The sequence below is a fragment of the Porites lutea genome, chromosome 5 (genome assembly GCF_958299795.1).
Source record: "Porites lutea chromosome 5, jaPorLute2.1, whole genome shotgun sequence".
Taxonomy (NCBI): domain Eukaryota; kingdom Metazoa; phylum Cnidaria; class Anthozoa; order Scleractinia; family Poritidae; genus Porites; species Porites lutea.
The window spans coordinates 908,141-931,890 of NC_133205.1; the positions used below are offsets into that span (position 1 = coordinate 908,141).

Consider the following 23,750-nt stretch of genomic DNA (forward strand, 5'->3'; position numbering starts at 1 on the left):
CCTCATGTATGATGAACCTGATATCTCTGGGGTATTTTTCATTTGTACTTACATGATAAAACCTGAAAACTTGGTAAGGAAATGGTGAATTGAAAAATTTACTTTGTAAACGGCATGAATGAAGCATGGAGAGATGAAGTGTTACTTGCATTAAACCATGCATGTAGTCAAGATCCCGGGCTTATTAAAGAAGCGGAGAAAAAACTTAAAGCTTGGGAGACTGAAGCTGGATTCTACAGCCTTCTTATGGTAAGGGTACATGCAATGCCACATGTGACACTGTTTTGAAGTTAAGCTTGTCTTTTATTTTTATAAAATGGAGCCTAAAAAGTGCTACATCGCTTGAAAAATCTTTGAAATTCTTCGCTATTTCAGCTTAAAGTACTCGCATCAATGTTACATGTAGCCATTACTGGGCGGTACAGGCGCTTAAGAAGGATCAAGATTCCAACTCATCTACATGTACATTTATACACACGAATTGTAATATCCCCATGGGGATGCGTCGCAAGTGTCCAAACAGAACATAAAATAAACTAAAACAAAAATGAAATAAGTAATAAAAAAAACAAAGTTAAATAGCAGCGGATCAGCCAGATTAAGTGAAAAAAGCATTTGCAGCAAGCTTAAAATTGTCAGTTGGGTCAATTTCTAAAACATAGGTGGTAAAGAGTTCCAATCGTTAATTTTCCTTGGCCAGAAACTGAATTTGCAAGCATCTCATGAAGTTTGGGTGGGAGTGAATTTAAGCAGATGGAAATTTCGAGTTGCAGAGCTGGACTTGTATTGGACATGGGATGGAATGGTGATAGCAGCTCTGTTATGTACGGCTTTGTGAAGCAGGCCCAGTCTTGTCATTCGCCTGACCTGTGTTGCAGGGATTGCCAATTAAGACGGTTCAGGGCACGCATAACACAGCCTTTCTCATGGCTTTATGTCCTTGTGACAAATCGTGAGGGACATCTCTGTACACCTTTGAGCCAGTTTATCTGGTATTTCCTATACGAGTCCCAGGCAGTGCTGCCATACAGGAGGATAAGTCTAACTAGGGTGAAATATGCTTACTGATCCTTATCTCTCGCAGAGCATGAATGAAAGTCCCTAAGTTTAATAAACCCTAGCGAGGTATTACAGTAGCTTTGTTCTTGACATGCAGGGTATGTTCCTTCCAGTTCAGAGACTCAGACAGCGTAACACTTAAGTAAGGTTGGTGATCCACTACTTCCAGGGTTTGAGTGTGAAACGCTGAGTGTCACCAACATGCATGTATGAATCTTGAGGATATAACACTTGAAAGGGTTGAATTACATTTGCCAGATTTTAGCCCATGACATGAGTTTTTCCAAGTCATGTTGGACTGTAAGAAGATCCAAAGCACTGTGGATGACACTGTATAAGAGGCTGTTACCTGCAAATAATTTCAGTTGTGATGATATATCATTATCCATGTCATTAATGTACAGTAGAATACAAAGTGGGACCAAGACTGTCCCTTGAGGGACACCAGATTTTACCACTGATATTTCACTTAGAACCCCTTCACTGGCCACCTGTGGAGTCTGGTTTACCTGCCATTTTTCAATCCAAGCCAGGGCCTGGCCCCAGATACCACAATGATAGAGTTTTAGAGGCAATCACTTGTGAGTGATGGTGTCAAAAGCTTTGGAAAAGACTGATTTTAGTAGGCTAGTTTGATATTGATGGTCAATTGATTGCGCCAGGTGCTCAATGGTTTGGGTCTCGCATGATTGGTTTTGCCTGAAGCTGTGTTGGTAATCAACAAGAATGTTATGATCTCCAAGGTGTGACATCATATGTCTGAATATGATATGTTCCAAGATCTTACACGGGAGGATGTTATTGAGACTGGGTGATAATTAGCTGGATCGGTTCTAGATCTATTAAAATTATGAAGTTCTCCTTGTACCCATCCATGAAAGTCCATGACCTTGGACAGAACCCTACCATATATTTCTTACGCCCCTAAAGTCAATATGAACAATAAAACAAGCTCACGAAAGAAGGTGATTAGAGCAGACGGTTAGTGTACATGTACAACCTTCTGCATGGGAGGTTCCTATAGTTGATTCCCATGGTAACCTCATGTATCCTTGTTTCAACTTCTTTCCTTTCTGTTTAGGTTTAAGTAGTTTTAAGTACCTGTAAAACAGATCCCTGATGGAAAGAGGGGGGTAAAACAAATGGGCGCGCTGTCGGCCTCATGTTTATCAATGTAAGCAGTACTGTTACAAGTTACCAATTCCAATGTAAAATAAGGACAATTACCTTTTTAAGTGAAATGATAGTGAGACAGGGCCCATGTTTTTTGTACTTTAATATCTTAGAGAGCTAGAAGCGTAAGATCGAATTATTTGCAGGTGTGGAATCAAGCATAAAAACAAACATGACACGTGAGTTGTGTGGATGTCAGTACATTTTGCATGTAACTCTTGGCTTGGGGCTGTGCCTCTTGGTGCTCACGTATTGCACTTGCTTTTTTGCATCATTTCACAGATTTTATGGAGCAAAGAGAAACTGCTTGCAGGGTAAATTCCCCTCAGCTGATAGTAACTGTACATTACTATACAGCCTATCCTATAACATGGTTGAGTTCTGTAGAGCTCTTGTGGGTAGATCCTTCACAAAAAATGGGCAAAAGTTAGTAAATGCTTAATCAACCCCTGGTAACAATATGAATACAGCCTGTATTACATTTGGCTAATAACAAAAGTAGACATTTGAAGGAGGTTTGACAACAGCATGCCTGTTCCTTGCAGTTTGTTTTTAAAAATGAATCACTTGATGTCAAAGTTCGCTGGATGGCAATTCTGTGCATCAAAAATGGTGTTGATCGTTATTGGAGAAAAACAGCTCCCCAGTAAGTACTTGTTTTAGGAGATGAGTTGTTAATTTGACATACAATTTATTGAGATTGAGTATGTTAAATTTTGAGAATTGCTGTCATGTTAATCATCTTCAGGGTCAGATCTAGGACAAAATAAGGGCCATTTTCCTAAACGAGTGCCAAAGTGGATACCATTTTTGACAGCTGTCAATTGACCATAACATGGATGTCCACCATCAAGTTAAACACAGATTGTATATGCCTTGGACACCTAGCTAGTAAAGCCTGGTAATTACAAGAAAACAGCCAATCAGAGCATGTGTACTTAATTGCAGCCATATAATTATAAACTGTCACAATGTTTTAAATCTCAGTCCTCTGATTTTGATTTTTATCAATCTAACATTATTTATTTTCAGTGCTATTTCAGAGGAAGAAAAGAGTTATATGAAACAAAATCTAATTTTGTCATTTGATGAACCTGTTAATCAGGTAAATATTTTGGCACAGTAAAGTTTTCTCTTCATTTTTAATTGAAATTTGACTTTGTGTTTATCCTCATATGATTGCACCAGAAAAAGGCGCATTTTACTTTTGTCAAACTGCAAACACTGGTAGATTTCAGAGCTTCTTTGTGGCGAGCTGGTTTTCACAAAATGGCTTTAGTAGTTTCAATCAGTATCTTTTTTGTGACAATTATGTTATTTGTTATTATGAGGTGTCAATTTTATTTTCAGGTAGCAACTCAGGTAGCTGTGCTGATTTCTAAAATAGCACGGATGGAACTCAGAGAATGGCCAGAACTTTTACCAACCCTGTTAAAGGTTTGTTTATATTTGTATGCACGTAGACAGAGTAAACCAGATACGTTACATATAGTGAAAGCTTTTACAGTCCTCTATTTTCTTATATAAACTTTTATTTCTTCAAATTGTGCGAAATAATGATAGTGTCAAAGAAGAGTACAAGGGGTGGGGTCAGGATGCGTAAATAAGTTTGCATCAAGAAAATAACAAGGCTGTGTTGATTGTATAATGTCAAGTCTGTTATCTTTCACTGATCTTTGTAAAACTGTTTAATTTTGTATCTGTGATCTTCCACAGGAGGTTCAGAGTGAAGATGCATTGCATCAACAGCGCACATTGTTGGTGTTTAATCATGTGATTAAAATGTTGGCATCCAAGAGGTTAATGAGTGATCAGCGACTGTTTAGACAGGTGCTGTTACCTAGATTAATTGTGTAGAGCAAGGTGCAATGTTGCAGAAAATTTATTACTTACTGTTGCCTTTTGAAATAAAGAAAAGAAAATTACCCTCTGTTATCATCCAGTGAGATGCAAATAGTAATTTTCTGTAGTCCCAAACCTGGCAATATTTTATTTGCCTATTCAAACTTATAAGGAAACTTACCATAATGGAAAAGAACTGGGTGGCTAGACTACTATTAAAATACTTGTACAAAGGGGAAAATAAAAGAAATGGAAGAAACTCTTTTGAATTTAATCCATTTATTTTGCAGCTTTACAGATTTAACATGGGTTAACTTGGGACTTTTTTGCCTTTACATGGTACAATCAAATTAAATAAAACTCAATTCAAATTAATCAACTGAAAAAAAATTTTTTTTCTAGATTACAGCTGATATTTTTGGCTTTATTCTGCAATTATGGCAAAACAGTACATCTACCCTTGTGGAATTGTATCAGATGAAGGTAGTTAATGACTATATTGTTTAATAATAATAATATAGACAGTGTATGATCAAACTAATGAATCAAATTAATGGTATATATTCAGTAGTGACTAGAATGGATACCCCAAACTCATGTCACTGGACCCCTTATTATTATTTAACGCCTGCGTCGCAAGTGGAGGTTGGGTGCCCATGGGCCAGGGGGCTGCAACCGCAATACACCCCAAGGCAGAAGAACACCCACAGGCCTACCAACCCGCAACCCAACCACGAGCCCCCCCGCGCCCAGTCCCCCACTATAGCACCTGTCACACTGAGGCCAGATGCCCAGTGGAAGTAAAATGAACCAACCCCTGAAAGAATAAATAACTAAATAAATGAATAAGACAGAAAGCGGAGGGAGGGAGGGGAACCAAGAGAAACGCTACGCTACTGGAACGCCACGCCACGCCAAGAAAGCTTCGAGTACAACGCAAACACAACGTAGGCACATGGCCTCCGCATGCGCCAAAGCGACATACCGCTGGACAGGAAACTGCCCCCATGCTCACGAACAATGGTAAATGCTACAAACGCAAACATAGTCACGCACAATGCTACGGACGACCAATGCGCTACCAAAGAATGTCCAAAACACCCGGGACCATAGCTCCTAGTCGTTAACTACATTAAATATGATTTAATAGTATTATGCAATACAATAGTCCTGCTAGAGAAAAAAGTGAAAATTAAAGAGAGCTTGTTATGTGCTAGTAAGAGAGTAGGGAATGGGTATTTCAGCACTTGATAGCAATAATTAGGGCTATTAGTACTGTATGAACTTAGATGGTCAGCTTTCAAATAATGTAATGAGCAACGCCATGTAAATTAAGTATGTTGAAAGTAACCTATAAATGTCAGTGCGAAGTTAGCGCTTGATGGTGTCATGTATTTTAAGTGCCAATGACAACCTGAATTATATATATTTGGGGTATTCATGATTCTGACTAGTCACAACCAGGCCGGCTGGGTATAATTATAAAGGAAATCTGTTGATTTTTCCTTAACCTTGAAATTGCCACAACTTTTGTACCTCATATTAACTAATGCCACGGTCCATATTTTTCAAAAATGATTTTCAATAATAATAACATTATGCTTCTTATTTGGGGCCTTAAGTTTGTCCGAGTCAACATTAAGGGACACCATAGTGCCATCAAGCTATAATGCCTATTTGAACCATAGACATACTCATGTAGTATGTTGAGGACGTTACCTTATTCTTTTTTTAAGGACATGAGAGTCTTGGCTTCCCTGGAGCTCAGCACCTTGACACTTAAGGGTAAATAATTTAATTGCAGACCCTGTACACTTTCACCAGATGGAGTAATAATGTTATTAATTTTCTGGTATTTCATTCTTATGATGACCTGTGTGCAGCTAAATATTTGCTAAATTTGTTCATGTCCATTTATTATCAGATTAAGAAAGTTCCTGTTTCCAACCTTTAGGCATATGATCATTAAATAAAATGAACTTTTTAACTATGGTATTCCAGGTCTTTTTTGATCAAAATTTGGTTTGATTATAACAGTACTTACAGTTATCAAAATGCTGTCATAATTAGCATTAGTTCTTTGAAAATTGTGGTAATCTATACATGCACACAAAAGATGCAAGTACAAAGAAAACACTGTGTAATTTTTTGCTAAATAAATCAAGAATTAATGAGGCTCTTTCACAAATACTCATGTAAGCCAAGGTTCCCAATTAATAATATTTTTGTCCTTTGAGCTAATATGGATAGAGAAGTGTGGCAAAATTTCTCAGCTTCCACCCCCAAAAATTTTCATATATTTCAACATCTATCATTAGTTTTTTTATACCACTATTGTAGGGTTTCTTCAAACATTGTTGTATCGAGCATTGTTCCGTGGCTAAAACAGAAATATGGGCTCTTGTTTTCTTCTCATTCAACCAGATACAAATTTTTGCATGTTTTTGGTCTTGCAGTTTTAAGGAAGCTGGTAGTTTATGGATTCAAGGAGTTTGATCCTTCATCTCAACCAGTGGTATGATATTTTTAGACACAAACAAAACACAAGAACTTTTAATTCAAAAACTCGTTAATAATTCATAAAGAAAAAAAAAGAAATGTTGTTAATGTTTAATGATTGTCTTTGTATCTGATAAAGACACGACTAAACTTTACGTCCAATTTTTTTGACTGAAATAACCCTATATTAGAGATTTTGAAGCCATTCAAAAAACTTGCAGTCGTGTATTATCGGGTTTAAAAACTTTCAGCTTCGCCTCGAGTTTTTAAACCTGATGATACACTCCTGCTCATTTTTTAAACAGTACTTAACATAATTTTATCGGTAATTTCAATGTCATTTTTGTCCACAGTTTCTCCTTCAAGCAATCCTTGATAAAATAAAGATCATTTTACAGTATCGTAAGTGGTTTCATCAGTTGTTGAGTTCAGATAAGAGAAAAATGAATCATTCCTCATTCATTCCTCATGCTTTCTTCAACAATGGATTTCTTTAACTTTCATGAAATGTGGTTATCAACTTATGTAGTTTGAACTGAATTTTTTTCTCACAACAGGAAAAGATGAATCAGGAAATCATAGTCTGCAAGAAAAATTAGAGAAATATTTGATATTGATGACAAAAGTGGTAAGTAGTGTTGGTGGTATAATAAAATTTTGGAAATTTAGGAAGAAGCAAACTAAGAAGCAAAAACTGGGTGACAAAGCCATCAAAGTGCTGGACTCACAATCTTAGCTCTATAAACCTAACTTTAAATTTTGGGTAGTCTGCTAACTGGATTTGTTTTTGGGTTGTCCTGAGTTTAAATCCTCGACCACGCTTGAATTAGCCAATTGCTTCGCCTACACCTGCAGTTGCGATTCTTAATCTTTTTCTGTTTCTTTCTGTTATTAATACTGCCAGGGGTAATTAAAGGGAATTTAGTTAATCCCAATATGTTTTTCCATGCTTGTTTTTTGCTTCTATGGGCATCAGAAGGGGGGACATGAGTGTCAGACAGTTGAATCTGTATAAGGTTTTGGCAAACCACCCACCCACCCACCTGTCGCTTAATTCAACATTTTTCCCTTAGTGAGAAGTCAGTGTTTACATTAGCAAAGAGGTAAGTGGGCAGTTTGCCACAATCTTATACACATACTTATCCAGTCGAGGAAGTCAGTCATAAGTTTAACCCATGCTTCTTCCAGTCTTTCTTTTGTCAACAAATCTGCATCATGAGGCAAGATTACTTGTGAATTAAATTATTGGCACAATTATTTTTCCCAGTTGTTCATTTACATTTACATCGAAGTGTGTCTGAGAACAAATCAAAAGCCGCATCAAAAATCTTAGCTTTAAACCCACCCTCAGGCAACTCTTATAAATTATGTTTCAGTTAATTGATACTCAAGAGCACCATTCACTGTCTTATTTACCGCTGCTTCAACACACTCTACAGCTGTGCTACACATATTTATTCACCAGTCAAGGACAAGGTACAGACTGTGTACATTTTATGGTTTATTCCTGCCACCTGTAGCCAAAGACAAACATGTCATACATAATTATATAATATAAAGTCAACTCTTTTTAATATGGACACCTTTTGGACCAGCCCTATAGTACGTGTATGTGTCCATTGTAATATAAAGTCAACTAAATGGAGTAGTGAAAGGTAGGGATCAATTTCAGATGTCCATGCATTTTAGTGAGGTGTCCATGTCCGTTAAGAGAAAGTTGACGTACTATACAAGTAAATTTTCACACATTATTATGCTACTGCTTCGTCATATAATAAGCCTATAATAGTTGATGAAACGCGCACAAGTCAGTTTTAAAAACTTTGTTCTAATACTGCTTATCGGTTTAGTTGTACAACTCAATCAACATTTTTTCGTTGATTGCCTAGTGAGTACATGTTACTCATTACAGTCATTGATCATCAACCTATTGTAAGTGGGGCGGGTGTGGCAAGAAGTGACAAATATGGGAGTTGATATAACCTTTCCCTCCTCTTCTAAAACTATCATAAGGTTTGTGCAATGACATGGGTGCAATGGAGAATTTATTTATTAATTCAATTTTTTAATTTTAATTTAATTTTCTTTTTTAGAAGATATTTTCCAAAACTTCGCATTGCAGTGCTGTAAACTTATGAAAGTGATTGTCAAGTGCGACAAGTACAAACCCCCAAGAGAAATCAAAGGTAAGGGCTGTTTCATGCTACAGTCACTAAAAAAAGCTCAGTGATTGTAGCCTGATCAAATGACTCTTTGGTGACAGCACATCGTAGCAATCTCAGTAATAGTTCCTAGGACTATTGCTGAGGTATACTTTGGTTCTTTTTTAAGGCTAGTTTGCTTACGATTGCTATGATCATTCAGACTGCTCCAGACTATTTTCAAAAAGATGACAGTGACAGACACAAAAAGAAGCAAACTATTAAAAAATTAGTACATTTCACTTTATTTTACCTGAAATGCCACCATTATTATTTTTCAGATACAACTCGTCCAGAGATTGTACAAGCACATCAGGTCTGTTTTGGTCAAACAATCCAGTTTCTGCATGGCTCTTAATTTTCGTAGGAGGAACTTTATTTAACTATAAGAGTCGATTGCAATGTTACCAAGATGGGATTCCTTTTTTCTGTTGTCTAGCAATTTAAATGTCATACACCCAAACTGTACCTTTATCTGTTTCCAAGACATTTTGATTTTGCTTCCCATTGTTTTCTGTAGATCAAGATGTCCTTCTTTACACCAACAGTTTTATCAGAGATTATTAAACAACTTGTTCTTCGCTATTTCCCTTTAACATCAGAGGTAAGTATGGAATTTCTGTCTGTTTACAGAGGCTTATTCAAACTTTATGAATTCATGCAAAATTCTTTGAAATGTACAGATGCATGTGTACTTGTGTGTGTACTTGTACTTGTCATTGTAATTATGTCATCTGATGCTAACTCTGCTTCATAATATATAGACAAATGCAAGCTGCCTGTCTTGGACTCCCACATCCCCTCCCTTGCAGAGTCTTGCACCCCCCTCCCCGAAAGTCTGTACGGACCTATGGATGGGATACGCTGACATCATAACCAAATTTTCTGGCATCGATAGGTTTCCAATTTCTGTAGCAGTGGTGGCTATGCTATAAGGCAAAACTTAACTTTAAACTTCATACAGGTCTATTGTAAACCCTGTGGTATTTTGGATGATATACTGTAAAGATGGTATTAAAATGGTATGATAAAATGTAATTATTCTATTGTATTTATCCCTCAACATCCTAGGATTTAGAAAGTTGGGAATCAGAGCCTGAGAATTTTGGTAAGTTTATGCATCATCACCAATAATTATCATTATCGCAAGGCTGGGGGACAAACGATCACAAGCTTCCAAAAACTGTTGGGATCTTTAGCAAGCAAAACAAGTTGGCTTATCCGTAATGATCATTTAGATTCTGGCAGTTCTACCTCAATGTTATTTTAAACAGAAATAATTAGTACCGTGGAGAATAGGCCCTTTCAAACTACCCTACAAGGCTATTTGAGACTGTTGTATATTCTATGATAAATACTGTACTACAAATTTACTACTACTTCAAAAACATGATCAGGTAGTCATGAAAAATAATATTAAAGGCCTGATATGCCTATTTATCAACCACTTTTTTATCTTTTCATAGTTACTGAGGAAGCTGGTGAATCATGGAGGTATAATCTGAGGGTATGCAATTTCTTTTTCACCTCACTCACTTGTTATAGGTATCTAAACTCTCATTATTTATAGTCTTTATATAGCAAGTCATCAAATGCGGACACTTAATTCTGATAGCATGGTGTTCAGAAACTTAAGCAGTCATAACTATTGTGCTCTTGACTAAAACTGCATAGACTGAAGTGTACAATTGCTCTTGATTTAGTCACTGATGTAACAATTTACCCTTTTGTTTGGGCCTGTATTGAAGTTTTATTTCTAAGTTTATTGATTGAGTTCCGCAGCACAGTAACCCCAGTTGTCACTGAAAGATTACTAAGAGTGTACGCTTTTGTTTAGTACTGTACAGAGGTCTTCTTTCTAAGTCTACTGAGTGAGTTCCGCAGCACAGTAACCCCAGTTGTCACTGAAATGATTACGTTAGTTCAAGGTAGGCCAATGATGGATATTAATTTTAATATTTATATAACGATTGTGGTCCTGAAGCGTTCACATTTTGGAATAGAATTTGTGTAGTTCCATGTTGTCACATTTCGGCTGATCTTGCGTTGTACTTGTGTTAGCTCTGTCGAAGACAAAATAACAATGAGGTGTTTTTCTTGACTTTCAATTTTTTAGGATCGCCTCCGTCGGAGGATATGACAGTTTTATTGCAAAAAGATGCTGGTAGGTTTCTGTTTCTTAGCTTTTTATGAATTACTAGAATAAAGAATTAGCGGAAAAAGAATGTAGTATTAGGCGAAAAGGCGGACGAAAAAAAAACCCCATACTATTCATAACCCACTTACGCAGAAAAATCCGGAAGTTCCTGTTTGTACTCGCTGTTGTTTCTTCATCACGTTTGTATGTTGGAAAGTGACCTTTGTAAACTACTTCTAAAGACCAAAGAAATCTTTTAAATCAAGCTAACTGATAGCAACTCTGTCAAACGGGCTAGAGATACATAAGTACCGAGAAACCAAGCAAATTTGGCTGGCAAATTGTAAGGAAAATTTTTTCTCCCTGCCTAATAGCCTGCGAATCAGTCGCAGGCTATTAGGTCTGCATTGTCGTTTTTGTCCATGACAAGGATTTTACAAATATCTAATTCTTTTTTATATCCTTAGTTTACAATGCTTGCGGACTTGCCTCATATGACCTCTTTGATGAAGTAGACTTCGATCATTGGTTTACAAACCAGCTAATTAGTGAATTAAGCAACACATCTTCTAGGTAATTAACTTTGTTCTTTTTTTAGTAGTTTTCATTCACCTTGAGTTAAACAAAACTGATTGTACAAGCACTACTAAAATTTATGGCCATGCCGTAACTCGAACTGAATTATTTTGAGAACTTTAAAGTTTTGGTAAAAAACTTAATGACCTCTGAAAGCAACAAAGTGAATAAGGGCGAAGAATTTTTAAGCATGTGTCTACTTTTAATTTCGTATATTCTCTAGTTTAAGAATATTTTAAGGATATAGGGATGCAACGAAAGGAAGGCTCAGATAATTAGGGGGTAAAATTGCCCTGCTCTTAAAACATATGCTTTAAAAATCGAATAAAGCGTTTCTTATCTCTTTTTTTAATGGACTGAGAACCCTGACATGTTTTCTGCTTTCAACGTACAGACGTATGCCAAGAATTTCTCATTGTTATCACTCACCTCTTGCTAACGTTACTTTTGCGTTTTAAGAACTTCTCTCGGTAAAACTGCAATAGGAAGCATGCTGCCATTGTTGAATAATATAAGTCGGCTAGAATTATGTCACAATTAAAACAACCCTTCGTAAATGCAGGACATGTTTTTTAAATTTAAATAGCGTCTAAAGAATTGCCCTGCGTGCAAACGTCTCCTCAGTCAGTTTTCCGCTTTGAACAAAAAAGGGGACATAGAAGACGTTTGCACGTAGGCTACCAAGCCAAGATACCCTTTTATAATTTTGATGTTTGTTTGTTTGTTTGTTTGTTTACCAGGTATAAGGTGCTTCGAAGGCGGATAGTATGGATGACAGGACAATGGATTAATGTCAAGTTTGCGCGACAAACAAGGCCTTTATTTTATCAAGTGGTTCTTAAACTGATGAGCGCCCAAGAGGATTTAGTGGTAAACTTTCACATGTCATTTTAAATGTACCGATCTGAGGCGGTACTGATCTTTTGCTAAGTTGGCCCAATAAATGATTCAGTTAATCAGTTGCTTATGACTGTAAGGTCTTTTAGCCTGCGAGAGCAGACGCCTTTTTCGGCTCTTGTTTCACCCGAAAGGCAGCTATTCTCGCAAGCTGAAGGTCTTTATGATCCCAATAATTTTAGTCTTTCGCAATCTTTTGCCCTCACTAACTCATTGAAGTTTTTTTCATCATTGTCTTTTTTACAGGTTCGTTTAACTGCGGCAAATGCTCTTAAAACTGATATCCTTTCTAAACTGATTCCAATGACATCTTTACTCTTTTTTTCCTTATAAATATTCCAACTTGTTTGTAATAGCGTCGTTTCAACCTTTTTGTCCGTCCTTTCCTTCACGTTAATTAACCATAGATGACGTAGACTTCAATCTTGAAGATTTTTTTCAGGTATGTTGCGTTTAGGTTATGCTGTTTCAAAAGTACTCTTTGTGAAAAAGTTTTTGAAGAGCTGTCTTTTCAAGTTTCAAAATGCACCATTGACTGCCTCAAGTTAGAGTTTACAGAAATTCTTTGAAGTGATTTCTAAGTAGTTACCAGTCTTGTTTGGAAAAAAAGGCCTTGAGATTTTAACAAGTGTATTGAAAACCCGTTGAAAACGGGCCTACAAATTACAAGGTTCCTACGTTTTACGGCTTTTTAATCTGTTTTCTTCTCTTTTCTAACATATTATGTATTTTCATCTTCCTAGTTTTTGGATGAAACTTTTGGATCTCTGTTTCATCTTCTCAAGTGCAGCCAAGATTGTGACACAAAGGTAACGTAATACGATGACCGCGGCATAAATATTTTTGTGACGTATTCTCGTCAGGCTTGTTGAATAACATGCAAAATTGCATACAAATCTTCCAAAACATAGCACATCTGTCAAGTACTGTTACAAACAATTTTATTATATTATGATTAAGAGATGTTGTTGTTTTGTCTTTGGTTTTGTTTTGTTGTTCAGGCTCTTTCATCCTTTTTTTCCAATGCTTTCTTTTTCAGATGCATGTACTTAATGTGTTGTCTCTACTGATTCAAAGAATAGGCGACAAAGTAAGTATTACGCCTTTGTTTTTTCTTTATCTTCCTCTTGACCTGGAAAACAATTTATATATTAAACAACTCGTGATCTCCAATCCTTGAACGTATCGATTCACTGTACGTCTTGTTATGAGTAATAAATTAGAACGATGTGATTTTATTGTTTTCATCAAGGTTAAGCCATTTGCCGCCTCACTATCACAGTACCTCCCTGAGCTATGGCAGGAGTCTGGTGACCACAATATGCTGCGATGTGCAATCGTTTCTACCATGACGCACCTTGTGGAGGTTAGCAAATTCTTTTAACTGTTAGAAGGACGTAACTGTTCCCTGTGAAAACCGGAACTACCCTCGGGATTACTTTATAGATATATCTTTTGAGAAAGAGCTGAGTGCATTTGCAGTATAGCTTTGGTCCTGAGTCAAACCCCTTTCCATGGTTGCCCTACTAAACCGTACTAAATTATACCCCATGAAAACCGGAAACCCCTAGGAATTACTAGAGATGTCCTTTGAGAAAGAGCACTGCACTTCCAGTAAAAACTTGGTCCTGGGTCACCCCTTCCCCTAATTGTCCCAGGAAACTTGTTGGGTCTGTGTTTTCAAATTATTTTGGATACTTTGTTATTTAAGTGGGATACAAGTTAACTTCACCGTTCTAATTCTTTCTATCTGTACGTTTGTTGAAATTAATTTGGCTTGAGTTCCATGTGGTAATTTTGCTTCTTTCTTTCAGGGTCTGGGTGTTTTAAGTCGTAACATGTACTCGTTCCTTCTGCCTCTTATTCATCTCAGCACAGATATCACGCAGGTATATCTTGTTGCTTGGGTGTACTTATTCTTATTACTTTTTCCGAAACTTTGTTGGTCAGAAAACTTAAAACTTACTTTAGTTTTTTAAGAAGTGTTGTTGTGTCAGAGAACAATAGAGACAAAAGGTGTTTTAATGGAACGGGTATTTAAACTGTCTCTTGTCGTGGCCAATGAGTCTTTGAAGCTCTCTTTGCAGACGCTCCTCAGGTATAGACAGTTCTCGTGGTTCTTAAGGCTCTTAAATTTCGATTTGAACACAGACGAAGATATGGCTCCGTAAAGTCGTGGAATTTTAGAGACGTTTGTAAGGTGGGGCACGAACTTGCCCCAGTCATGTTGACGGATTTTAGCTAACTGGTCCCAGTCTAGAGTTGACATTACCGTGAAAGGGTCTATAGACCTTGGCTAATGGTGTTAATGTCATACAAGAGCCAGATCGGTACGGTTTCCCACCTCAATCGAGAATACTAGAAGGTCTTACTGAAAAGATGACACCTTGTAACCTTAGCCGGTTATCTTAAGACCCTGAGAGCTGTTAAAGCTGTGAATCGAGACCCGGAATACTGCTCTGAAGTCAGGTACCCAATCATTTGAGCTAACCAGGCAGAGGATGCAGATACTTGTAGATATTCATAGTAATACGGATATCAAGGGGAAGGACTCATAATTGGCGTAAAAGAGGGGGATGTTCCCTTTGTAAAGGTCTGAGTATTTTTCATCGGGGTAGATATTTAGAAAACTCACCTTAACAGAGCGGTCCATAATTAAAGGGTTTGCCTTTGTTAATACGTTTACGTTTTTATCATTTTTTTCTTTCTTCTTTCTATGTATTAATTTTTTTTCAGCCTCCCCATGTTTATTTGATGGAGGATGGACTGGACCTCTGGTAAGAACTCTTAGAACTAAAGCTCAACATTCAAACGTCTTTTTAAAAACTGTACCTTAGTCGTTGTCACTTCTTCAATTCAGAAGCATCGAGTACTTGATAGATTTTTTGATTCCCTAGCTTTCCTATTGCAATACTGTAGCTTTCTTCTTAATTTCACTACTTAATGTTCTTGTTACAGGTAAAAAAATCAGGTAAAAATTTTTTTTACTTAGGTTGATTATCAAGTTTCTTTGTCTCCTAGCCATAATTATTCATGGTTAGTGCGAGGAGACACAAGAAATTGAGAATCAACCCAGGTTAAAAAATTTTAAACCTGAATTTAATTTTGACCCGTAACATATACATTATAAGAAATGTAAATACAACTAACAACATTTCTGGGCGTTTTAAGGCACAATGTGTTGGTGAATGCGTCCTGTATGACTCCTGAATTACTGCAATTGTTTGTCAACATGCCGTCGTTATTGGGTATGTAAAAAAATTCTGTAACCCACTGTGACCTTTTTTGTTCATTTGTATACAGATACAGTTATCTACCGCATAAATTTCTATACAGTTGAAAGAAGAGTTGATTTTGCTAACATTGTTTATCCTCTGGAAAGTGCAGTCCATATTTGAACAACTGAACCTTGTTAGTACAAGTGCAAACGACCATTAACACTCCATACCCATTCTTTATTTGCAGAGTTAGGCTCAGAGAATCTTAGGAAGTGCTTTTCGATCATAGAATCATATGTCCTGCTAGATGAGAAGGAGTTTCTTCAGGTGTGTTAGCTGTAGACTTTTCTTAGGTGCCTAGAACTCTCTCAAGTTTCATGTACTTACGTTTCTCTTATCTTCTTCCCACCGACTTATTAATAACGCCCACCGTGACATGTAACAATAGCACTCTTCAAATAACCATTTTCGAGTTCCACAAACCCTCACTGTCGAAACGGAGCTAAGTGTAAATCCTTTCATGTGAAGACGAGTTGTACTTAAAAGTGAAAAAACTATTTTTCATAGCGCAGAGTTCGTCATTTCTGGGTTGAATTAGTTGTTGTTGGTAGGTAAACAATTTCTTGATGTTTTGCCACCCATTTATTATTTATTATTATCAATTTATTTATTTATTAACTATTACTAGGCGTTTTGAATTTCAAGGCAGTAGCGGTTTCAAAACTCTCCGTCTTATTTTTTGCTGACCAGCAGATACGAAGATTTGAAAGAAAAAGTGGTGCGACAAGTGATTTTTCCAAAGCACAGAAACTTTGTTTGAAACTCGGCCTACTTGAACTTAATGTCGTTCTTGTAGTCCAAAGGCCCCTGATGTGTGCAAGCTAAGAACTGACATTCTATGTGTGTATTTTTATGTGTTACAGAATTTCAGCGCACCTGTGGTTAACGCTTGTTTAACAATGCTTGGGAACGTTAAGCCAGAAGGTGGCATCATCCTTTCTCGGGTAGGAGTAAAGCCTGTTTGTTAATTATCGGACTGAGAAGTTATCTTATACAGGTTTTTCCAAATAAATGTGCTGGGGGATCTTATCCCCTAATATGGCCAGTAAAATGGATCGAGCAGACGTTGTGATCCCCATATATTGTTCCAGCATTGAAGTGGGGATTTATATAAGCAGATTGTACCCTGTTGCCTCAATTCTTTAGCGTTCGCTTAACATAATTGAATCCCTTGTCCGTTTATAATATCACCTCGTCGATTCACGCTTGCAGGTCGTTGTTGTTTATACAAACTTGAATGTCGGTAGCCTAGTATTAAAGTAAAGCTGCAATTTGGACCATGTTACGCTCTATAAACTGGCTTTTTTTTCGTTCTTGCAGGTTGTCGAAACAATAGTAAAAGTCTCTCCTCAGAGAGGTACTGAACTGTTTGCACCGGTCTTGCTGAAAATATGTCACATGATTCTAGAAGTAGAGGTAATTTTACTGTCTGGATCTTGCTGCGAGACTCTTTTCAAGTGTAACGTGTGTCAGTTGATACGATGTCTAGTTAGTTTGTTTTTTTTTCCAGTTCTTTTATGAAAGATTCGATACCTCTATCAAAGTATAGAATCGACACAGATGGTATTAAATGTTAAGTACTGTGTATATAGTTTGTCTTTCCTGATCAGAAGAGACTACGAAAGAAGAATCCAAAATAGATTTATTCCATAGTCTTTATCACTAAACCTTATTGTCTGTAGCAAACCATTACATTACAAACTCGTGGTCTGAGTAAAACTTGGAAAGTTTGTCCAGTGAGTCCCAAATTTTTGATGTTGTCTCGGTATTCCATCTTGGTCCTGGACATCGTGTAGGTATTGTATTTACTTACAGATCTGTTTGTACGTAGGAATACACTCCTCTTCTGGTCATCTATCTGTCCATTATTGGAGAAATAATCTTGCACAATTATCCTGCTTTTGTTCACATTGTTGAAAATGTGGCACAGCAGCTGGGCAAACAGGTAAGAAAATGGGTGCAAATAATAATATCTGCACAACCTTAAGTAACAAAATACAGGAAACAAGAAACCAAAGGTCTTGAGTCTGTATCGTGGAGAAGATTTTCAGTGGCAAGCTGGTGTTAAGTCCCCGTCGTATTTGTAATTGACTATTGTACAGATTCTTTACGAAAATTTATAAAGGGCCATACTTGCTTCACTCTTGCTAGACACAGAGGATTATATGAGCAACATTTTATTTACTACTTTGGATAGTTACAGTTTAGCCGTCATATATCCTGCGCCGCAGCCGAAACCAAAACTCTGGTTATAAGTCCGTCTGCGAAACATCCTTGTTCTGGGTCCCCACCTGTGTACCCGGATTTAAGTACGTGCCATGATTGGCCTGTTATAGAAGCCATTGCCGATTTGCCAATCAAGATGAAAGGAAATTCGACACGCACTTCCGGTAATTCGTTGAGTCCGTTGGGGGCCCAGAACATGGATATCGGCGCTGCCTCGCAGACGTTACTAACCGGGGTTAAATTACGTCTGCAACGCAGGCTAGGCGTCATAGCCTAGTCTCCCACCCTGACGAGGTGCTGATTACAAGACTTGTCAAGATATGAATTAATTCACCAATCATCCAGGCATGGCTCACTATTAATTCACCACTCCAGAAAATACCATAGCATACCATAGTACTCTTTGTTGGTCACTCCAAATTTTGCATAAGCATTGTCTTCAGTTTCTCTTGGGGCCATTTTAATTCCCAAGAGAAACTAAAGACAATGCTTATGCAAAATTTTGGAGTGACTGGTCAACAAAGAGTACTATGGTATGCTTTGGTATTTTCTGGAGTGGTCAGTTCCAGATTATTTGACCGCTTAATGTTCACGTTACTTCGTAGGTGAATGATGTATTAGGTCAGCTCTTGGACGTTTGGTTAGAAAAAGTAAGTACCGTTGTAACAGGTTTGAAAACTTGGTTTTACCAGGTCCTTTAAATATAAGGGGCGTGACAATTTGGCTGCGTTTTACTCAAGACTGAAATATTTTATAGTATTGTTTTCAGCAAGTTTCACGTTCGGCATAAGATTTGGTCCTTGGCGATTAAATGATACTCATACCTGGTATCAAGGCTGGAACTGAGTTGCTTTTTGAATTCCCCTTAGTCATTGCTTTTTTGGGGAACTTGTCAAGTTGTATACCACATCCTAAGCTCTAGGTAATCCTATAACTCACGTTTTCATACTCAGATTTACTTAAGTGACTTATGGAAAACATTGTTCGTTGCGTTAACAAGGCTCTAAATTATAGGCGTAAACAATTAACGACGGTCGTGTCAGCTTGATCGCTTAATTGTGACTTGTTTTTTCAGCCCATGAGGTACATTCCTTTTCTCCTTTCATTCTCCTGTGTAGATGGATTGCATGACGCGGCTTGAACGAAGAAAACTAACAGTTCTGGCTCTGATCACCTTGTTGCCTCTGAATGTCAAGTACGATACAACTGTTTTTGCTTAACTTCATAAAGATTAGTTGTTAAATTCAAACCACGAGAATCATTGTCCAACGGACTTGCGTTTTTTCAGCAGTATTCTCCACTCCCATTTCGTCCCATCTCAACCTTTGTTTGCCCCTCTAACTTTGCTTAAGCATTGCTTTCAATTTCTCTTTCTGAAGAGTTAGCATTACGTAGCTTTCTGTACGTCTTTGAAAATATACTGTCAAACTAGTGAAGAGAAAAGAACCTCTAAACCTTCGTGAGTAGTATTGTATGGATACAAGTGGCCTTTTTTTGGAATCAGTAAAGTTGTTTGTTTCGTCAAGTTTTGTAATTGGTTCAATCATATACATTTACGCGGTTGATTCAGCAGACGAGTCAAAACAAGTAACTGGTGACAAACTTTAAATACCATCACTATTTCTTGTAGCTAAAATTAAAACAAGCAAAGCTGCAAAAAGCCAAAACAACATTTAGAGGGAAGTCCAAATAGGTTTATACTAATTTGGATCTAAAGTTAGTTGTTATTTAATAATTTTTTGTCCTGACCAAGTTATAAATCCTCCGCTTTTTTATGCTCAAATAGCAATTGTGTCACGGACAAGTTTGCATTGATTGTTGATGCTGCGGTTGATGTTCTACACGAGATCCACAGAGTTGAAGACAATGGTACACATACAGAGTAAGAAATAATCACTAACAAACTATTAAAACTCTGTTAAATCATACTCTTTCACTCTTATGTATATTCTCCAGCCTCGTCCCCAGTCTTCCTCGGCGATTTCGGATGTCACGTCACCTGTCAAGCTTGGCGGGAAAATTCGATAATAAGAATAACCGAGACCAGGCTTTATGAGCCCGCGAGACTGAGCATCCCACCCACCCAAACCCTTGTTTTCACTAAAACCGCTGGACGCCACAACCTGGTTGAGGTCATTGTTATTTAAGGTCTTCCGGAAAATTCGCCGAGGACGCCGTGGCGCTATCGCGCTCGGTTCCAAGCCTCCTCTGCTCCCTCGAATAACAAGAACTGGCCAAGAGACGAGGCTGTATATTCTCTCCATAAGCAAGTTTACCTTATCATAAAATTTTACTGGTGCCAATTTGTAATTTTCCCTCACTTGTTATATCTGAATAGTGTTGAGGTTCGAGGGTGGAGCCCGTAACGGTTTTGGTTTGAGCACCGGTATTCAGACCCACAGCCTTGGATTTCATTATAACTTGTTGGGTATTTTAGTAATGAAGAGGATACCCAACCGTTATCATGAAGTGTCTGGGTTATAACTGAACTGTGTCTGGGTTATAACTATCCCTGAACTTGAAAATTGTATTCCCGATTTTACCGGCTCAGCCTTGTTGATTTTGTTTTTGTTCGTATAATCAACTATTCCCACTTTTCTGCTTTTTGAAACACCCCATACAGCCATATAAGCAAACACCATTTGGCAACTTATGTACTTGATCACACCCTCTTCTAACAGGACACTTTATTATAGTCTTAATTGAAGGATATCTGATTGTGTACATAATTACCCTTCATGTGGAGTGTGGTTCTGTTTCACTTAACAGTTGTTTATTGCTCCTTGGCGGTAGCAGTGATGATGAAGAACACAGTGGCGAGGAAACTGAAGAACATAAAAGGAAACGACAGGTAACATGCAACTTAATAAGTGAACTAGCGCGAACGGCTGCTACTGAATAAGGTCAACGTTTGTTGGTCGATAAGCAACATAACGAAGCTACAGTATCCGTAGTTATTTGCGCGGCAGGTCTTCCATACCACAGAGCTGTGTAAACGTTAGCCCCGGCTACTTTGGTAGAAAAAGGTTGCGAGAAAATGAATGAGTGAATGATTGTAACGATAGATGCCACGAGAAGTTTGATTATATCCCTCAGTGGTAATAGGCTGATTTAGCAACAGGGCGAGAACGTCAATTGACGACGGGAAAGCGCGCGGAAAGGACTAAACTTGACTCCTGGCGCCCAATTTGCCACTCTGCCATTGGTCAAGCCTGTTGTTTGATTTGCGCGTGCCGTCATCAACTGACGTTCCCGTTCTGTTGCTACGGGAACGAGGATACGAAAGAGACCCAATAAACTGATTTTTTGTTGGTTTTTTGTTTTTATTTTTCAGCTGTGTTTGTCAGACCCTATCCATTGCTGTCCATTGTGGAAATTTGTCCGAGACAAGTTAAACGAGTGCCACTCGATTTACGGACATGAAACTTTTCAACATCTTATGGAATACTTGGACTCAGCTGTGGCCGCTCAGCTTGGTTCATTCATCAACCGCTAATACACCATTTGTGTCATCCTTAGAAAGAATTAGGAACCCCGTTCCATACCGGCCACGTTTTAAAAGACACTCTACGCCCGGGTCGAGTCTCTCATTGAAAACGGATTGTTGCTTAGCAACATAAATCGTCATGGATACAAACTGACGGGACACTTGCTTCTTTAATTGGTGCTAATTTTGAATTTGATTCAAAGACTCTAAGGAGTCATCAGATTCATTTGCCGTTTAGTCAGAACTCAATTAGCCAGTCAATAGACCCTGTATAAGATCCTATTCAAGCGTGAATTTGTAAGGTTCTTTTTCAAGTGCGTATTAAAAAATTATACTACTACTGGGAGGAACAAGTTTATCATTCATTTTCTTCAAATTAGTCATACTACCTTAAAGTTAAGGAGCAAAAATAGGTTCCTTATAAATTCTTAAATCTTTCTTACAGAAATTTCATTAAGCTCGTGCTTAAAGGTACCAAACGCAAGCAACGGTATTTTGGAGGCCTGCCTCTGTCACGATCACAAATAGAAGCGACAGAATTTAGCAATAATGTTTATGAAGAATAAACAGTTTAAAGACCGTGAACTAGAAACCTTCTTTTCTATCCAGCACATCATCAAACAGTATATCATATCTCGGGTTGTTTAAAAGAAAAACAAACTTGGAAAATAATGTCGAATTTTGGACCAAAATCGTGGGTTAAGCCCTTTGAGAAAATGCAAATTTTTCGACCATATTAAAATGACTTTTTTTATACTCTAGAAAATTTTGTTTTCTATCCAGAACATCATCAAACAATTTATCTTTGCCTGTTTTATAGCCTGCGTGGCAGGCTACCTGTTTTAAAGAAAAACAAACTTGACAAATGTCGGATTTTTTACCAAAATTATGGGTTAACCCAAATGGCTCTAGAGGCAAAGAGACAGTAACAAACAAAACAAAAACACAAGGTAAGTCATTTTTATTTCTAGTTTTGTCAAAAAATGGAATTTAGGACGTATTTTGTTTATTTTCATACATTCTCTTATTAATTCAAAGTCCAACGAACTCCCACAGAGTTTGGGCTACCTGTGGCCCCTTCGGTGTCGTTTTGGCTTGGAGTTTGGAAAACAAACTGCCGCTTGGCGCTGGTTGCAGGAGGCGGATTGCCCGGCTAATGAGATGAAATGAAACAAGGACATATTAAGCGGAGGATTTTTCGCCTCTCGCATCGGGCATCCCGAACTGGACTGTGAAGCCTTGTCCTTTCTCTTAAAGTAGAAACTCGGGGTTAAAGGAAATCGCTTAAATCGCAATTGATCGGGAAAATAACGACACAGCAAGAAAAAAAATGCAAAGTAAATACGGTAAGCTGTATTTTATTGAACATTCTAGCGAGTATTTATCTACTTAAATCTTTTACCTGAATTCCGATACAAATCCTTTTATATTCACAGCCATTTTAAATTATACAATATGAAACTACATGTGTTAATAATTAAACTCACACGCTGAGCTTGGTCCACCTGTGATTTATTTTAATTAACCAATTTATTATCTATTACGTCATTACTATCTTCAATCAGCAGTGGAAGTGTCGCGCGCTTCAAGATTTGCGTTGAAAGTTTAAAACGAAAACTGACCGGAGGATGAGAAAATTGATCGTTGCGTGTGTCACTATTGGGGTGGCGGTTGGCGCGGGAGTTTGGATTTACAAGAGGTGGAAACAGGACAATGAGAAAGGCAGCTTTGAGGATGAGGTAAGACTGCTTAACAGAATGAACAAAAGCAGAAAAACAAAGAATAGCATATCCATTTTGCTGGCACGCACTCTCGCAATGAGAAAATAAAAGACGACATTCAAAAAACGTTAAAATCAAACGAAGAAACTATACAGGAAAAAAATCATTTATGATTTATTTATCATCGACATGTATCATTAAAACGTAGAATCCATACACTGCACACTTGCAATTAAGCACACTTGTGCAAGAGAATGTCAGAGAAAGGGCAACACCAAAATTGGTCGTACTTACTCAGTATCAAAATTAAAATAATCGCTTTTAAAAGCCCACTCCACCCCTAATTTGTTACGGATAGCTACTATTGTCTTTCGGAGATGATCAACCAGCGAAAACATGAAAGACACTTAGTTATTACGTGTAAAAAAAACATTTAATCTAAAAAATACTGACTTTTTTGTTCTGCTTTTTTAATTTAGCCTGGACTACAGATGATCTACTGAAACACAAGAGAGACAAGCTAAAATCTGGAATAAAAGGAAGACCAAAAGTATAACAATATAAATTACATACAAATCGACAAAACAATGAAAAACAAAAACAAAAACATTGAAATAAAATAAAAACAAATAAAGAAAACGTTATAAGCAGAGA

The 23,750-nt window shown here is 37.4% G+C and overlaps 1 protein-coding gene across 3 annotated transcripts; it reads left to right on the forward strand.

The window, feature by feature from the left end:
• The first annotated feature begins 68 nt into the window (after window positions 1-68).
• On the forward strand, window positions 69-23,725 carry LOC140936659 (importin-11-like). 3 transcript variants are annotated; one of them, XR_012165401.1, is made up of 38 exons: window positions 69-249; window positions 2,778-2,878; window positions 3,265-3,337; window positions 3,583-3,669; window positions 3,949-4,062; window positions 4,477-4,557; window positions 5,811-5,859; window positions 6,531-6,589; window positions 6,927-6,975; window positions 7,131-7,201; window positions 7,950-8,049; window positions 8,667-8,759; window positions 9,056-9,090; window positions 9,295-9,378; window positions 9,846-9,882; window positions 10,241-10,281; window positions 10,612-10,702; window positions 10,891-10,938; window positions 11,379-11,484; window positions 12,228-12,357; window positions 12,631-12,664; window positions 12,786-12,826; window positions 13,128-13,193; window positions 13,424-13,474; window positions 13,637-13,750; window positions 14,199-14,273; window positions 15,121-15,161; window positions 15,556-15,632; window positions 15,850-15,929; window positions 16,526-16,606; window positions 16,983-17,078; window positions 17,494-17,607; window positions 18,494-18,538; window positions 19,007-19,083; window positions 19,675-19,770; window positions 20,658-20,739; window positions 21,223-23,114; window positions 23,576-23,725. XR_012165401.1 is itself a non-coding variant. In XM_073386150.1 (37 exons), the coding sequence occupies exons 1-37, from the start codon at window positions 115-117 to the stop codon at window positions 21,382-21,384; spliced, it is 2,916 nt and encodes a 971-aa protein (XP_073242251.1). In that variant the 5' UTR covers window positions 69-114; the 3' UTR covers window positions 21,385-23,133. The 3 variants fall into 3 exon arrangements, 1 of the variants encoding a protein (XP_073242251.1); XR_012165402.1 differs by having other exon boundaries at window positions 8,670-8,759; XM_073386150.1 differs by lacking the exon at window positions 23,576-23,725 and having other exon boundaries at window positions 21,223-23,133.
• Window positions 23,726-23,750: the final 25 nt, after the last annotated feature.

Bases quoted from the DNA above. Each gene is read 5' to 3' on its own strand.
- LOC140936659 (XM_073386150.1), top strand. From the start codon at position 115: ATGAATGAAGCATGGAGAGATGAAGTGTTACTTGCATTAAACCATGCA. The intron at 5,860-6,530 runs GTAAATAATTTA...TTGGTCTTGCAG, and splicing joins CAGCACCTTGACACTTAAGG to TTTTAAGGAAGCTGGTAGTT. The intron at 13,194-13,423 runs GTAACGTAATAC...TTTCTTTTTCAG, and splicing joins GCCAAGATTGTGACACAAAG to ATGCATGTACTTAATGTGTT.